At 43.2% G+C, this 18,408-nt stretch overlaps 1 protein-coding gene across 2 annotated transcripts in view; it reads left to right on the top strand.

The window, feature by feature from the left end:
* RNGTT (RNA guanylyltransferase and 5'-phosphatase) overlaps positions 1 to 17,058 on the top strand; it is a 229,558-nt gene extending 212,500 nt beyond the window's left edge. Inside the window, exons 15-16 of one of the 2 annotated variants that reach the window (XM_029047073.1) lie at positions 12,178 to 12,301; positions 13,899 to 17,058. In XM_029047073.1, the coding sequence (XP_028902906.1) occupies positions 12,178 to 12,301; positions 13,899 to 14,062 (288 nt within the window). In that variant the 3' untranslated portion in view covers positions 14,063 to 17,058. The remainder of the gene's footprint in view (positions 1 to 12,177; positions 12,302 to 13,898) is intronic. The other variant, XM_029047074.1, reaches the window with a different exon arrangement.
* Positions 17,059 to 18,408: the final 1,350 nt, after the last annotated feature.

The following is an 18,408-nucleotide window of genomic DNA, read 5'->3' as shown; positions in this document are numbered from 1 at the left end:
AACTCAGGTAGGGAGAGGGAATTTCTTTCCATTTCCTTACGTAGCCTAAAAGAGAAGAAATTTTATTTTACTGATGTTCTAGGCATGGCAGACACCTGGGTGTTGAGAGAAAGAAAGTGTGAGCAAGTGAGAGCACGAGATCGTACAATCGGAATGAGCCTAGTAAACTCATTTCTATACTACTTCCACTTAAGTCTAACATTACTTTAATCCACCCTTACTGAAGAAGATTCAGTGAAAGGGCTTGTAACCAGCTTGTCCTTTTCAGTCGGCACTCAGTTCTCCCTTCTCTCCTCACTTCCCTTTTTCTCCTCATCTTCCTCCCTTCTTCCTCAACCTTGGAGAGTAATGTGAATCATTCAGGAGAGAGCCTGGGTAGTATGCAATGAAAATCAAGCTAGAAACAAGGCAAATGAATGGTAATGGGATTAAAAGGCTGATTCTGACTTGGGCTGTCCTACCCTCGGTCTGTCCAGTCTGAGCACTGCTTTTCCATTTTCACTTGCCTGTTGAATGTATTTCCCAGGGCTTCAGATTTTACATTCATCCGAAATTTTCCAAATTGACTCTAATTTAATGTTCTTCCCGGATTTCATTGCACATTTCTATGACTTGTAAAAGCTCCCCTCCCCAAAACCCGAGATTAGGATTTATTTCTCATCAGTATTCTGGGCACCAGATCCACTGTTAGATCATTAATAAAGGTACTAAGTGATAAGGGCTTTGGTTTAACCTCTGCACACCCAGGCTGGACATTAGATGTGCTGCCATTTACCACTGCAATGTCAGTGGTCTTTCAGCTTCCTGCAATTCTTGTGACTTGCCAAGCTAATTGGAACTAATTTTGTGAGTCAGATTGCATGCGATACATTTAACGCGCACTCTTGTGAAATCCAAACAGTGCTGTGTTGCCGGTAAGACAGATTCTTTCAGGACGTCACTTCAGATGATTTGTAAGTGATATTTTAAGAAGCAAGTGTAGGTTTACAGTTTAGTGTGTCAGACAGTGTGGCAAGAATCCTGGCTCTAAGCCAGACTTGCAGTTCTAGGGTAAATCACGGCACGTTCCAGGTCTGGCTTCCGAAATGTGGATCACAGCAGTTGCCACCTAACATGCAGATGTGAAGCAGCAGCATGGCCTAGTGTTTAGAATATAGGCCTGGGAGGCAGAAGCACACTTGTCTGCTTTGTGACCTTGGGCAAATCAATTAACTTATTTGTGCCTCAGTTCCTTCATCTATAAAACGGAGACTAAGTCTGTGAGTCCCATGTGGGACAGGGACTGTGTCCAAGTCGATTAACTTGTATCTACCCCAACGGTTAGTACAGTGCCTAGAACATTGTGAGCACTTTAGAAGTACGGGGGAAAAGAGATAATGTTTTGTAAAGACCTTTTGGTTCTTTTTCAGTGTTTCATGGAAGGCAGCCTATTTGCAGTGTTCATTATCCAGTGCTCTTCCTCCTAAATGGATAGGTAATGGCCAAAGAGAATTTAATTCTCATCAACATTATTTATTGAGTAGCTATCTTGTGCTGAGTTTATCCTCCCCTCCTCCTCTAGGCATGCTGGATTGGTGGGGGTGGCAGGGGAGCCCTGATTAATAATGCACTGAATAAATTTTCGTTTCTTGTGTAACACCTGCAGCCAAACTATTTTTTGTGAGTCCAAGAAGCATCATCCTCCCTGCTTGTCCAGATCTGCATTTCTGGAGTTTATTCTTTAGTCAGACCAGGCAGGCACCACCAGTTTAATCTTTATTTCTGTTTCCCACCATGCCCACTATATATGGAACATCCAAAAAGATACCAGTGCATGATTCTAAAAGGAAAGAAATTAGATCTCCTTTCTTAGCAATTGGGTAGGTAGGTCAGGTGTAGGAGAGGTGGTTTCTTGGCTCTGCTATCTCATTTTGAATTGTTGATCTGTGCTTCTCTCTAAGTTAACCTTTTCTTTAACTGTTGCAAACCACAGCTGCTTGACTGCAGTTCCCAATGTCGTCTATCCTAGTGAAGGCAACAAAATCGTTTAGTTTGCAACTGTGGTAGGCAATGTAAGTTAAAACTATAGCATAAGACCTCTGCATGTAGCTGTTTCCAAGCATTCTGAAGCCGAAAAATATGTGGCCATTAGGAAAACAGAGCTGCTAACAAACCCGTCCGGGGCATTGTTAGGCAGCTCTGTTGACACATGAATACATTTCACATGATTATCATAAAATTGAGGACTGGAAATTGAGCAGCCATGGTGCTGAATTTCAGACTCACATTTATAATAAGCTGTAATAAAGTAAACATTTTAAATGGGTATAAGAATAGGCATTACTTGCAATCACAAATGTATGTTCAATTGAAATGCTTTTGAAGCTCAATTTAACAAAGCAAACAAATTTCCTGGCAGTATTAACATAATTGTTCTCAGTGTTGGATCTTGATTTCTTTCTAAAAAGTTCTCTAAGCACCAAGCAAGGAGTTAAGAAACGAAATGGGGAAAAGGAACAGCAGCTAAGACTGGCTACGTTCGAGACTATAAGGTCATTGTAGACTGGGAATATTGTTATACTGCTATATGGTATGGTTATGGTACTCTCCCAAGCGCTTAGTACAGTCCTGTGCATATAGTAAGCACTCAGTAAATATGACTGAATTTTCATCACCAGCCAGGCATAAAGCATGGCCAATTTTCCTGTGGCTGCCCCCTTTCAGCCCGGCTGATTTAGGCCTGGCTTCCTCTGCCATGTTGGGGTGAGTCGATCTCTGTGGTAGGGATCTGCCCATTTCCCAGTGGTACTGGGACTGGTGGTACCCATTCAATCTTAAACGGGAGCTCCCCGTCTTTCCGCTCTGAACACCGTTAAATGTATGGTGATCTTGAATAGACTGTAGAAGAACAAGCCGGTCATCTAAAATCAACCAGTGGTAATTACTTAGCATTCACTATGTGCAGAGTGCTGTACTAAGCGCTTGAAAGAGTACAGCAGAATTAGCAGACACGTTCCCTGCCTATAATGAGTGTAAAGAGAGAGACCTTCTCCTTTTTCCTCAATGACCAGTTGCCAGTGTAACAACCATTAGAGAAAGGGTTGGGGTTGTGCTTTCCCTGCTCTCTTCAGACAGTTGGTGATGGCAACTGACAGCTGAATCTTGATGCTATGGCAATGCCACACTTTGTGAATCTCTCAAAAGACACATTAGCCTTCTGATTCCTTCGGTTTCCTTACCTCCTTGTCTTCTCCTGGTGTCCCTGCTGGAGAGCCCAAGACTGTTGTTAAGGGTGGCCAGGCGTGAGGCTGATACTTTAACCATCCATGATCTTCTTCAGACTATCATCAGTCTATACTGTTTTGCTGATTCTGAGATCTTTCAAGCTAGAGGTACAACTTGAGGCTGTGAACTTGTCACCCTGACCCAGGAACACTGGCCCTGACAATTCAGCTCCCAAGAAGGTAAAATTGACCCAATGACAATTCTCTGGAACTCACCTTACTAATCCTGCCACTCCGCTCAACAATTAGCCATTATTATTATTAAGTGCCCACATAATGTTTTCCCACTATTTAGGATCTGGAAAAAGGACCGGGATATTGAATCAGACATAGTCCTGGTGTATAAGACCCACAGTGCAAAGAAATAAACAAAAATTTAGTGCAAAAAACCACTACAAAATGGCATCCATCTCCACCTGGGACTCCCAGTAGTGGTCAAATCTACTCATGTATTTGCAGCAGAATCTTGACTGTTTTTTTCCTGTTTTTTTCATAAAGACTTTTTTTTAAATAGTTCCAGGTCTTAAAGAGCTTGCTTAAGACCAATCAGGATGCTCCTCTTCTATGGGCTCCAAATGTGGTGGGGGCACAACAATCTGTGTATTCTTTCGGCTCAAAACTTCATACTCCTACTATCCTGACCCCAGTTTTATTCATCTGAGAAATCCCACCCACATATTCTTATTCATATATAGTATTTATTAGCCTACAAGAACTTTTCCTGGGGAAAACTATCAGGTTTGGAAAGATTATTTAAACTGAAAAACAGGAAATAATAGTAAATCCCTGGTATTTTAGATGGCTACGACTGACAAGGGAATGGAAGTGGGAGAGTCAGTGAGTGGTATTTAGTGAGCACTTTTTGTGTGTAGAGCAATGGAGGAACAAGCTGCATTCAGAAGGTTAGCTGGGGAGTAATGAGGCATGATATCTAAGTTGGAGAAAAGATAGCGGACAAACCTGGAGGCCAACTTGAGGCGTTTTTGCTTGATGTGGAAGGAAATGGGAAGCCATTGTAGGGTTTGGAGGAGTGAGTAAATGTGTACTGAGCAACGCTTCAAGAAAATGACCATGTAGTAGAGATTCTGTTAATGGGCAGGAACGTGTCTGCTATATCTGTTGTACTCTCCACAGTGCATAGTAAAATGTTCTGCACAGAGTAAGTGCTCAGTGATTACCATTGATTGGAAAGGGGAGAATAATAATAACAACAAAGGTGGTATTTGTTAAGTGCTTATTATGTGGAAGAACTGTACTAAGCACCATTATAGCTGCAAGATAATCAGCTGCCCATGTGGCTCACAGTCTTAAGTAGAAGGAAGAACAGGTGTTGAATCCCTATTTTGCAAATGAAGGAACTGAGGCACAGAGAAGTTAAGTGACTTAAGGGAATACTTTTTTCCCCCAAAGCAGGTGGTAAGCATATGGAATTTGTTTTCACTGAAAGTTGTATGGGGGTGAAATATCAAGACCAGTATGTATTGAGGACCTCTCTCACAAAGGGTCTGGATACAATGCCTGGATAAGGGGGGCCATACTGGATTTTTGGAGGGGATGGCAGAGAGTTTAAGTAGTCTGTCCTTATCCTTATCACCGTACCATCCTTAAAACTATTAGGAGTGATGTCACAGAGTGCAAGAATCACACTTTCCTCCAGTTGGGCTGCTGTTGGGAAAAAAATGTTGGGCTCAGTCTATCCATTGGTCAAACCCTGTATGGAATTTTTTATGTACTACTCGTGTTCCTGAGAAAAATATTCTTCCATTTTTCACACTGTTCCCTAAGGCATGCGTTTTGAGAATGAGATGGTTCAAAGAAAGGAAAGTAAATTACAGCTTGCATTCCAGGAGGAGTTAAGAATTTTTTTGTGGTATTTAATTCATTTCAATTTGATTGTATTAGGCACTTTCTGTGAGCAAAGCACTGGACTAAGCTCTTGGGAGAGTACAAGATGATAAACATTAAATGCTATGTGCCAGGTACTTTTCTAAGCGCTGGGGTTAGGTACAACCTAACCAGGTTGGATGCAGTTTCTGTCCCACGTAGGGCTCCCAGTCTTAATCCCCATTTTATAGATGAGGTAACTGAGGCACAGAGAAGTTAAGTCACTTGCCCGAGGACACACAACAGACAAGTGAGACGAGCAGAGAAGCTGCATGGCCTAGACAGTATGGAACTAGGAATTAGAAGGACCTGGGTTCTAGTCCCAGCTCTACCACTTGTCTGCTGTGTGACTCTGGGCTAGTCCACTTTATATTTCAGTTATCCGTGGGGTGATTAAGATTGAGAGCACTATGTGGGACATGGACTATGTCCAACCTGATTTGCTTGTGTCTATCCCAGCACTTAGTATAGTGTGTGGCACATAGTAAGGGCTTAACAAATACCATAATTTTCAAAAGTGCTATTTCTCATTTTTGAAATTCAGTAATTTTCAAAAACTAGCTTTGTCCGTAGCAGATGAGAATTCAGAATGAGGAGCATGATAATGGAATTAAGTGGTTAGCAAGCATCCTTCAACACGAAAAGCTGTATATTAAGAGTGATGGCCTAAAATGAATAAATTTACAGAAACCCCCCCACACCTCACAAGTGCGTGATCAAATGGAGTCTCATATGTTGGGAGCAGGAATCGAAGCTGAAGCTGGGTTTAAAAGGCCTAAATCCTTACAGCCCACCAAGGACATTTTTTGTGGGGTATTTGCCAAGGACTGGAGCTAAGTGAACCTCTTAGCAAACAAATACAGCAAGACAAATGTCATGTCTATTCGTTTGCTTTTAGATCCCCATGAACATAAAATGCCAGGTGAGGTTGTCTTCTTTTTCACTTATTTAAGGGGAAAAAAAGAGAGAGTTGTCTGGGAAACAAACTGTGCCTCTCTGTCCTTTGCTTGTTTAGAAATCTCCAGACGTGGAGCCTGAACTCCCAGTCTTGGGGCAGAGTTGGCTACGCGATGTGAAAAATCAGAGAGCCCTGATCTCCCTCCTTTCTGACCTGAGCTTATAGCCCAGCCATGGAAAGGTGGTTCATTACTTCCAAGCTTTGTGCTCCCCTTTCAATCTCCCAGCCAGACAAAGGTTCTGCAGCTGCGGAATGCAGATTAGCCTATTGTATTCCCCTTTAACAAGGGAGAAGTTAGATAACTTGGCTTGACGGGCGAATTTGCTCCAGAAAGACTGAGCACTCAAAAGCAGAAAATGTTGTAGGTTGGGATGAGGCATGTGAGCAGAGAGGTGGGAAGAGAGTTGTTTTAGCCCCTACCTGTGCTGCACCAAGAGGCCTTTTCCTATCCCTTTATTCACCTCCCAGCCCCACAGGACTTATGGACATATCTGTAATATTTATTTACTTATATTCATGCCTGTCCCCTCCCTCTAGACTGGAAGCTTCTTGTGGGCAGGGAATGTGTCTGTGATATTGTTCTGTCCCAAGCGCTAAGTACAGTGTTCTGTACACAGTAAGCGCTCAATATATATGACTGACTGATCTATCCTTAAAGTACATTCCTGCCCCTTACCTTTCAGGCCCCAGCAATGCCTGCTCAGTACTCACTGCACTTAGTACAGTGCCTGGCTCATAGTAAGCGCTTAACAAATACCATTATTATTATTATTATTATTCCTCTCTTTGTCAGCCCCCACCACCAAGGCCTCACCTGCAGCCAACCAGGGAAGTGCAGCGGCGGCAATAGCAGGGGACGGGGCTGAGGCCGGCGGCCAGGGCATCCTGGGCTCGGACGGCCTGCGAAAGGATCGAGGCAGGTTTCGGGAGAGTCCCTTGCAGGCTTCTCTGTCCCTGGAAGGCAGCAGCAGCGGCCCTAGATTAGAGTGGGACTGAAAAAGTGAAGATGAATCAGAAGATGAGACTCAGAAGAGGACAGTGGTTAGTGGCTAGGAGGTGAAGTAGCCCCTCAGCCAAGCCTAACTCCCCTTCCCTTGAGCTCTTCCTCCCAGGGAAGAACAACAGGTGTCTGGGGCAGGGTCAGGCAGAGGGGCCGGGGATCACAGAAGCAAAGCCCCCTGCCCACTGGCCCCCGTCTCCTTCCGCTCTACACCCACGTCCCTCCAGCTTCCACCTCTTCTGTTCAATTCGCCTCCTCCCCCCCATTCCCACAATCACTAACTTTCCCTAGCCTAGAAAAACAGGCATAAAAAGTGAGCCCGAAAAAGAGGACAATGTATGAAATTCACTTACGTACCTCTTGTGTAGAAAGGAAAAAAAACACAGAAGAAAGAAGTGCTTGCTCTAAGCTTTTACAAGGAGGGCGAGATATGCAGACACAGTAGGGAAGAGGAGCTGAGAAGGTAAGAGTTGAATTTCCAGCAGCTGGAAAAGTTGATATATTTTTAAGAAACAGTAAGAGGAAAAAAAAGAAACCAATACAAAAGTTCAGATCAGTACCGAAACCAGGAATTTACAGTTAAGTTTAACACCAAATATATGGCTTGAGTGAAAATGCTTCTCTAGTTTGTATGGACTTTGTTCCACCTGTAATCCAATGTACAGGTAAATTTCTGTTTCTACTAGTGAGTTTTTTGTGGGTTTTTTTTTTGTTGTCATTATTGAGCTTTGGCTTTTTAACTTAGTATTGTTTTATCAGTATTTGGAAAGTTAGCATCATTCATAGACTCTGCTATATTATAACCAGCCATTTTGAATGACTCAAGTAAGGATTAATGCTGAAAATGATTTATTTGGTCAATCTGTTTCAAGTGAATACTTAGTCCTCTATTATAATTATCTAACAGCTGACACCTCCCAGAAAACTTTGAAAAAAAATCTATTTCATTTGTTTTATTTCCTCTGCTGTCACCATTAATTTCCAAGAAACTGGAGATATTTGCATGAAAATGGGATTTCACTTGGATTTTTTTTTTTCTCTCCAAAATCCCTATCTGCAGTGTAAAGTGAGAGTACCACAAATCAAGTTTCCACATATTGTATAAATACTTGGGTGAGAAATAAGTATGTGTCTCAGGTACACTGGTCCTGCCAGTGGTATTTCAGTCAGGGGAAATTCCAGAAAGGTGCATGCAGAATGGGTCCTGGATAAGGTAGACAGCATCAAAATATCTCTGTAAACAACATGGCTCATTCAAATTAATTACCCAAACTCACTGTTTTGAAAGTTGCTATAATGTAAGTATACAAGTAATTCAAGGTGAATTTTCATGCCCCAAAGATTTCCTGGGGAAAAGTTTCAGAATTAAAAATGCAACACTGACACAAACTGGAGGCAATACTGCTCAGTGCAAAGTGCTTTCTTAAAATAGCCTCCAGAAATTACCTGTCAGGCATTCTAACTCATTTTGAGAATTTGTCCCTTTCAAAGACAAGATTCCTGACATCTTAAACTACGCCCAGGGCAGCTGCTAATCTCAGTGACCTTCATCGCTCTTGTTTTCCAAAACTCTCCTCCATCTACTCCTTTTCTAATATAATAGTAATGGTATTTGTTGAGTGTTTACTATATGCTTGGTACTATACTAAGTGCTGGGTTAGATACAAGGTAATTGGGTTACTTCCTGCCTTTCCCCATTCCTCCTTTACCCTCTACCCTGTTAAAGATGAGAGTTTTGTTTCGAACAGCTGGAAAAATGATGGGATTCAACCACACCCCACTCTAGGCTGACAAACCTGGCCTTTGCCTACAGAAACAATTCCTCCCTCATCACCCCCATCCACCACCACCATCCTACCAGGTTTTCTAATCTCACCTTGGGCAGTGACTGGTGGGCCGGAGTTTGTCTTTTCCCCAGAAACTTTTCTTGTCTGCTAGAGGTCCTTAGCTTCGGGACTGCCTCAGCAGCTACTCAATGAAAACCCCTAAGACTGCAGGCCAAAGCATTGCTCTATGGTCTGTTGGAAGCAGCAGCCAAGGGTAAAATTAGCAGGTAAAGTGGGACAGTCTACTTGGTGCTCTCTGTAAATGTAGTTAAAACGTCCAGAGATCAAATGCCATGGGGTTAGCCAGGGACACTGAGGAAGCTCAAGTTTAGCAAAGGAATGAGAAGCTTTAAGATAATAATGAACTGTGTTTATGAAGTACTTTTAACTTTCAAAGTGATTTGCTTATTTTACCTCCCAATTCCCTTAGGGAGAAAAAGGGTATGATCATATGAAAAGGATGGAGTGAAGTCTTTAATGACTGTGACCAAATATTTCTATAATTTTTAAGAGCTCCAGCTCTCATTTGCCATAGTGTTCTTCACTGCTGGAGAAGTTAAAGAACTAAAAATAGCACAGGAGCAAATATTTTGATGTTAGAATTAAAACTCCAGATATTGTATCTCTGTCCTCTGTAGTCAATTCCTACACATTGAGATGGATAAACCTATCTGTTAAATGTCCTGCTTGATTGTTTTTAGTAGAACAGCTGTCTTAAACTGAAACAGAGAAAGGCAAATCTTGTTTTTTTCTCCTGTAAGAAAAGACAGTTGGATCACAGTGGCAGGTGTTTGTATTTTCTGAAATGCTCCATCACCCAGATTGCTAATGGGGGGGCCAAGCAAGCAAACAGTTAATACTGCTGCTAAATTGTCACAGTGGGATCGAGCAACACATAATTTATTGCAGTTCTGAGGCTGAGGACACAAGAATGCTAAACTCTGGGATCGTGCACCACTGAGACTGCTAGTTTGTATATGTACAGAGAATTGCTTCAGGCCCGTGATGCTTCTCAAAAAACATTGTATAGAACTTTTTTCACAGCTACCGCTAAATAGTCTAAAGTTGCACATGGGTACTGGCACACCTCAAGATACAGCTGTACAAAATGTAGCTGAACAGTAGCTTAGTACAGTGCTCTGCATACAGTAAGCGCTCAGGAAGTACCACTGCTAAATGTAAATGCAATTTAACTTAACTTTGGCTGAAGTGCAGGCTGTTGCCTTGAATCAAGCAAAGGAGAATCAGGATAATAAATCACATACATTCTCTAGAACACAGCACAGTGTACATTTTACAAGAAACTGGTTCAAAGGAATGAATTGTTTTTGGATAGAAGAAAATAGTTGGTTCTCCCAAAATGCATGTTTTTTGCTGTGTGTTTTATCGGGAATTAGGGAGCCTCCTCCTTACCAGCATACTTGTGTCTGGAAAAGAGTCGGAATGAAGTCCGGAAATGCAGGGTTCTTCACTCCTGTTCAACCAGGTGAATATTCTAAGCTTTGGGCTGGATAGCTTGGTTCCCTTTCCTGAATTTAACCTCTAGAATATGAACAAATGGCTGGTGTGTTAGGCATCTGAGTAGGGTTTTCTTGTTCCCTTGAGACTGGGGATTGTGAGCCTGGTTGTAGGGTGATGTAGGGTGATGCTGTCCCTGGGGGTAGGGAATGGGAAGAGGTGGGGGAGCTGGGAGGGGGACGGCATCCCAGGGCTGGTGTTACCATTGCTGGGCCCTTAAGCTGGATTCCCTGCCTTGAGCAGCGCCAAGACTGAGCTGGTCCCAGGAAACAGCTAAAAGTCTCCTTCCTGCACCTCCAGTTACTGGGGCTACCAGAACCCAGGTCACTTAGAGCCATTGGTAATAATAATAATAATAATAATAATCACGATATTTAAGCGCTTATTATGTGCCCGGCACTGATTCCCATCCCTGAAGCCTGAGAAGTAGAGTTACTAACTTCAGCCCATGCGGTCACCAGAGGGGAGATTGAGGGGAGAAGAGTACTCTGGTGGGAGAACCTTACCTTCTCACCTGTTGCAGACTGGTTTGGCCACTCCACCTCAGGAAATCAGATGGGGGGTCTCTGAGCTGTCAGTTCCCTCAGGAAACACTACGGTAGTGAGTCATGACTGTACCTCGAGGAGATAATAATGATGGTATTTGTTAAGCACTTACTATATGGCAAGCACTGTTCTAAGCTCTGAAATGGGGAGGCAGCTTCCTGCAGCTCAGGCTGAGGGCAGGGATTCAAACCTCCTCCCTCCTCTTGGCTTTTGCTGGAAACTTGGAGGAACAGAAAGTTTGCAAAAGTTTTCTTGAGCACTCCACTAACTCCCTATTGATTATCTCTAAAGAAGGCATCCATCCTCTTTCTTCCTTTTCTCAGGTGATAGGAAATCCCTGAATTATTTAGATAGGAAGATGAGAGGATTTCAAAAAATGCAAATGAAGCTAAATGATTGCAATCTACTATATTGTAAGGAAAAGCTGCTAACCACCAGAGATGGGAATAGAATTAGAATAGTATTACCCTGAGTAGCTGTTCAATTGCAAACAGCCAGGATAAGCTCTGGTTCCTGCTTAAGAAAAATCTTACAGCTCAATGAAATCCCTTTTAAAAGGTTCTCAAGTTTCCATGGATACTTGGTAGCCCTGATGGCTTGAGATGCAATCCATATGAAATCACTAGAGGAAAAATAACCCCCCACTTTTCAAAACTTTATCTTTTACATTTACTCCACAACTCTAAGGCAAATTGCTGGGGAAATGGATTTTTGGTTGCCTGGTCAGTGTATGAGTGATCAAAGGTAGGGGACAGAGAACTTTAAAATAAGTTTCAGGGACAAATTCACATGTTAAAGTCTATGAAAGACTGTTATTTAAAAAGAAACAAAAGCAAATGAAGTGTAGATAGTATGTTTCATGTTCTCACCTTCCCAGCAACCCAAAGGAAACCACTTATCTGGAGAAATAGATTGTTTTTGGGCCAAACAGAGTTGATGTTTCCATACCACGTTACTGCTACATATTAACAGCCAAGTTGCAAACCGATTACCACAATGGGTAGAGGAACATATGTAAAGAGAGTGGGTTACCACAGCGCGAGGTTGGGCTGGACACTTAGGATGACAAAGAATGGATGTGCGTTGAAGAGCCATTTTTCCCAGTGTGTCTGTCACTCAGAGAAGAAACAAAGCCTTCTTGGTAGGTGCCTTCAGAATCGCTGTCCATTTCTTTTCAAACAGGTGACAAAGGAGCTGAAACAGTATGACAATAAAATTATAGAATGCAAATTTGAGAACAACAGCTGGGTCTTCATGAGGCAGAGAATAGACAAAAGCTTTCCAAACGCCTACAACACCGCCATGGGTGAGTACACTACCGTCTCTTCCCAAGCTCTGGGAGGGCTCAGTTTGGCACCTGTGTACCGTAGTACCCCTACAGGGGGAAGGACCTGGGAGGGCAGAGAGCAGGGACTTTCAGGTTCTCCAGGTCTCGTTTCGTAGAGGGCAGGTGGCCACGATTGGATAAAAGTGCCTTTGCAGCAAGGAACCAGGTCCCCTTCCTTGCAAAGTCCCTCCCCAGCCCTGGGTTGACTCAGGCTGATATGCTAAAGAAAGAAGTTTTGGAAGGATAACAGGCTATACAAGTTGAATCTGTTGAACAAAAAAAGCCAGGATAATTTCAGTTCTATTCAAAACAACAAAAATCATTGTTTGCCAGATGGGAAAAGACAAAATTAGTAGGGGAAAATGTAATTTCAAGCTCCTAAAATAGTTTTTACAAACAATAGAGAACAAAGAAAATGAAAAACCATAAAAGATGCTGTCCTTTTACTATTGTGAGGCCTTTGGTACAATGCATGTTATTAGAATTCAGAACAGTAGGCTCATTCCAACTGGATATGCTCAGGTTAATTAAAAGTTACAAGATAAATTTTTATATTACTAAGTCTGAGTCAGTTGAAGTAATGCTGTCGAAAGACAGCAACTGGCACTTTGAGTGGTTCTGATAATAAACGAGTGAGGAAAAATATAAAATACCAGCTTTGGCAACCCAACTTGAAATGCATCTAGTCAGCTCCAACTTAATGGCACAGCGGCACTGTTTCATCCTGATGAGCTAACATTACAGAGTCTCCTCCCGCACATATTTTAGTTTTCACCTTGAAGGGTTAGTTTCCCTAATGTTACCGAAAACACCATCACCTCCACAAAGGGGGTCTCTGCTGTGCTGGGCTAGTTATTTTGTACAGTGTATATGTTGCATGTTAAATGTGGCCTGTCGGTGCTCTGTCCACTCAAGACTCTGCTCTGTCCACGCCCAACTAGAACACTGCGGCTCAGTCTACTCCTCAGAGGGGCAGGCGGGCAACCAGTGGTAATTGAGCCAGCTGCCTCCTTTATTAGGAAGAAGGGAGCGTAAATGGCTTCTGTGCCTCACCTTGCACAATTTCTGATAATTTGCCAGATACTGGTACTGACCAGAAGTGGCACAAAGAATGGGTTGCCGTAGGCTTCGTGCTAGTTTTCAGAGATGGTTATGGACTCTGATGCCTGCAATCAAGTCCACCATTTGATGGGAAAAGTAGGGTACATCCTTGGGTTCTCACAGGGGGTGGGCGGGCCCCTGCTGCTCAGCTAAAAAGACAGTAGATTGATTTTTTTCCCAAGCTTTCTCTTCAAGAAGGCTATCAGCAGTTGCCTACTTTCATCCAAAAAAAAAAAAAAAAGAATAGGGGAGTATGAGTTACGGTTCATCTTTCTTTTATCACCCAGACAAGATCGTCCGTTTACCTCAGAAAATGTTGTCATTGCTCTATACAGGATGTAAAATAGAAAAGCTTAGAATCAATCAGTGATTTCGCTCATTTCCCTTTGTTTCGTGTACAGCATGTGGCACTTTTCTGGCAGCAAGTTAGGTGGACTCGGAAAGTACTCACGTGTGTGCTTTTCTTTGTCCCTAGCGGTGTGTAACAGTATCTCCAACCCGGTCACCAAGGAAATCCTCTTTGAGTTTATCGACAGGTGTGCCGCAGCATCTCAAGGACAAACACGCAAACATCATCTGGATCCTGACACGGAGCTCATGCCCCCGCCTCCTCCCAAAAAACCTCGTTCTTCGACCTAAGGCTGGCGCCTGATGCCAAGGTCAGGGAAAGCCCAGTGGGGAAAGCATGCATTATTTTTACAGTTTTGCAGCCAGAGAAATGCAAAAGTATGTGGATTAATTCACATTTGCAAATAAAAAGGTATTATAGCCTTCCTGTAAATAAAATACCTAGGTACAGTTTTTTTCTCCCCTCCCCCAGTGCCACAATACATCACAAACTTTTAAACATTCTCTTTGAATCCGATGAACTCAATGTTACCTTATGGGATCGGAAGATTGAAGTATCCAAAGCCTTAGACAAGAACAGAATTAGGGGAAAGAGGCCTTGTTTATATATGGGTAACCTCCACCTTTAATTTATAATGCTAACCATCTGGAACTGTGAGAATATGGAACATAGTATTTTTAAAGAGTAGTTTTCAATTATAGTGAAATTACAAAATGTTTCCTTTTGTTATTTAAGCGGTGGGGGTTATCCATTCTGTCATACCATCATTCATTATGGATTTCCTCCATTTCCAAGATTCCTGTGTATGAAAACAGACAACGGTGTTGTTTGTGTATCTTGCTCGTTAAATGATTTTCGTTTCAACATGTTTTTAAGCAGATCGTTGTTTTTCTTGGGGGTGGAAGTACCAAGAGTGAATGAACCTTCATTGTTGTAAATAACATCCTTTCTAAAGAAGTGTGTGGATTTTTTTTTTAACTTGTTTTGAAGTATCACATCTAATTTATGGTGTGCCGATTTTAGCTTTGGCTTTTAAGTTCTCCGAAGAAAACTAGCCTGCACCAAACCCAAAGGGCGCTGTGAAGCTATTTCTAGTGGCAGGCCTCCTCCAACTCATCCCTCCGCGGTGAAAACCTGGGCAGGATACATGACCCGAAACTCTCTGCCTCACTGGGATGTGCTTGAGCCATCCCCAACACAAATGATGCCGTGTTAATTCCAGCACAAGGCAATTCTCAAGAAATGCCAGCTGGTTCCTCTGATTGGAGGCAATCAGGGGGCTAGGCTGTCACCCGACAGACACCAAGGTAACGACGACAAGGCCTTCATCAGAACCGGCCATCGAGGAGACCCCAGCAGGAGTCTGCTGGCCCGGGACTATCTTCTCTCTCGATGACATTGCACCAAATGAACCCAACAAAAATATGTCGACAGGTATTACTACTGTGCTGGAGAGAGTCATCCGCTCTGCCAAAGCGGAAAAGCCAGCTCTCTTCAGATTGGTTTGTGGAAGAACTGTTGTAGGATCTAGACGATTAGAAAAAAATGTATTATAAAGGAAACAGATTTATAAAGTTTTCTGTATCTGTATTAAAAGTGGATTTCCCTGGGCTAGGTTTTTATACATGTAACTATTCTGATGGAGGGGAGGGGGAAAGGGCCCACACTTGACCCACACACAAAAATCCCTAAGGGCATCTAACAGTCAGACTCCCTGATGAGACTTCGTCTGGTAGAGTGAAGAGGAACCAAAAATGAGTTTTAACGTTTGTAAACAAAGTTTTCTCATGCGCTGATTTTTCTATAGGTGTAGCTCCAGGGCCTTGCTTGGTGAGGGCTCTCTTGCTCTTTTTTTTAATTTTTTTTTTTAAATGTTTCAGTGTGATGTGTAATCTCTTGTGTGTTTATCCAATATGGCCATTTGGCAGGGGGTGGGGGATCTTTGAGGGTCTGTTCATGCAGGTGTCGGGGAACCGAAGGGGTAAAATTACCCTTTGGCTTAAGAGACAGGCTCTAAGTTGTTGCTTTTAACAATATTTTGTACAAACAGAGGAAAATTAGGTGTCCCCTATACAAGGTGGCCAAACTACTTGTTTCCCAAGCTAAAGCCTTATTTGTTCAACGCAGAACCCAGAACCCTATGCAACCATAATAGCAAGCTGTTCCATCCTTCATCGGAAGCGCTGCTTCCTCCCAGCCAACAACGCAGTTCCCTTCGGACAGCGACGCTACAGCCCTTTCACGGAGATAAGTTATAATGTACTTTTTGTCAATGATCTTTAGTGTCGTTTAAATGGCTATGGTAATTGTAACCTTTAAAGATGAGTTAAAGGAAAAGAGCATCTCGTTTTTTAATATCTAGGATATTTTTCTCTCCTCGTCGCTATGCATTTCACAGGATTCATTTCTCCTCTCTTGTCTAATGCAGCAGCCTGTCTTCAAACCCCATTCCCTTTAGCTCCTGAATGCACTTTCCTAATCCTTATAAGGAAAGCTGTAGCCCCTTCAGCCCCTTGCAGGGCCAGGGAAAAGAGAAAATCCAAAGCCTTTCCTTAAGGGTGAGGCTGGATTTGGGGCTAAAGGTCCATGGCTTCACACCCCCGCCTAACCCACTGCCCACCAGATGGTTTTTGAGACTGAAGTCTGGTGGATAAGAGAAGTCCCAGAAAATAGAAGACAAAACATCTCTCCAGCTTTGCTCTTTGGAAAAGGGGGAAAAGAGAAGCTGGGACCTCCTGCACAAGTGACATTTGCTTTCAACCAAGTGCCCACTCATTGGCCCTGAATTGTGGATCTCTGTGAATGTTTCAGTAAAGCCACTGGTTTAAAACAACAGGGAGCCATTCACTTGGTCAGCCTCAGGAGTGAGCATTTCCCGTTCTACCCCCCAGGGGCTGGAGCTGACTTCCTCCATGCCCAGCACTGCCAGCTAAGGCCTAGCTGCTATCAGCCCTGCTTGGACCCAGAAATGACTCCACCCAGCTTCCCAGAGCCAAAATATTTACCTTTCATACCAGGAAGTCCACACATCTCAGGCAGCTCCCAGGGAAGCAGGGCCGTTGGCTCCAGGACAGCAGCACAGTCATCCCCTTTCCACTGCTGGGGAGGAGGAGGGAGGAGGGAAAGAGGGGGAAGATGGGTGAGCATTTAACGACTCATTACCTGAAAGGCTTTCTGTATGAGCAAAGAGAGATTCTGTTACATGTTATTTTTTTAAATACATTGACATTCTCACAGAATACTTAGCAATAAATGTTCTGGAATGATAAAATGATGAAATACCAAACAACTCCGTGTTGGCTGTGTTTACCCATTTGTTGCGTGAATCCAAGGAAAGGAGCATGGCCTAGTGGCAAGAGCACCAGTTTGGGAGTCAGAGGATGTGGGTTCTAATCCCGGCTCCACCACTTGTCTGCAGTGTGACCTTGGGCAATCACTTCACTTCTCTGTGCCTCATTTCCCTCATCTGTAAAATGGGGAATAAGACTGAGCCCCACATGGGACAACCTGATCACCTTGTATCTACCCCAGTGCTTAGAACAGTGCTTGGCACAAAGGAAGGGCTTAACAAAGGGCTTATGGTATTATTATTATTATTGTTACTATTACCCCAATGCTTACTACAGTTGTCTGGCACATAGTAAGGACTAACACATGCCATTTTAAAAAAATCCATGATGAAGAAGCCATTTCAAGGAGGCCACTCACCTAGTCAAAGGGATTTCCAAGTTGTGCTCAAACGCATTTAAGAACCAGTGCCAAAGGGCTTGGGGTTCGGTAATGACTGTTTGCCAACCCCAGTGGGCAGGAGGGTCCTGCATTCTAGTGCATCCAGGTGCTCAGAGGAGCCTTTCCACTCCCGGACCTGCAGACCGGCAATTCTGCACCCCAGGACCAACTGCACAACTTTCCCGCAACTGACCTTTATAACCAGCTGGAAACCCCTCACATACACTACGCTATGTTCCACCCCTCAGGGTTTCTAGGGCAGGGAGCCCAGTGTGGTGCGGGGAGAGTGTAGGGTGTCAGGACCCTATATGGATGTAGGGGGTGCCATTCCCCAAGACCCTGTTTGGAAGAGACTTGAGCTTTAATTCCAGCTCTGCCACTTTGCCTGATTTGTGACTTTGGACGAGACTCTTCTGTGGCTCAGTTTCCTCATCTATAAAATGGGAGTTAAATAACTTCTCCCTCCTTCTTAGACTCTGAGTCACATTTAGGACAGGGACTGCATCTGGCCTATTTTGTATCTTACCCCAGCACTTGACACATAGTAAGCACTTAAATACCCCTATTATTATTATTATTATCATCGGTGCGGTTTGCTATTACTCTTGGAGCCGGAAAAGTTTTTTGTTTGTTTTAAATGTCATCTGTTAAGCACTTACTATATGCCAGGCACTATACTAAGCATTGGGTGAGTACAACATAATAAGGTTGGACAGAGACCATGTCCCACATGGAGCTCACAGTCAATTGCAATGAGGTAACGGTACAAATGAGGTAACGGGCATAGAGAAGGTAAGTGACTTGCCCAAGGACACAGAGAAGTGCTGGAGCCGGGATTAGAATCCAGGTCCTCTGACTCCTAAGCCAATGCTCTTTCCACTAGGCCTCACTGGGGAAAAAGGAGAAA

This window comes from Ornithorhynchus anatinus, chromosome 19 (assembly GCF_004115215.2).
Source record: "Ornithorhynchus anatinus isolate Pmale09 chromosome 19, mOrnAna1.pri.v4, whole genome shotgun sequence".
NCBI lineage: Eukaryota > Metazoa > Chordata > Mammalia > Monotremata > Ornithorhynchidae > Ornithorhynchus > Ornithorhynchus anatinus.
The sequence above is the reverse complement of the archived record's forward strand: the minus strand, read 5'-3'. Positions and strand labels throughout refer to the sequence as shown.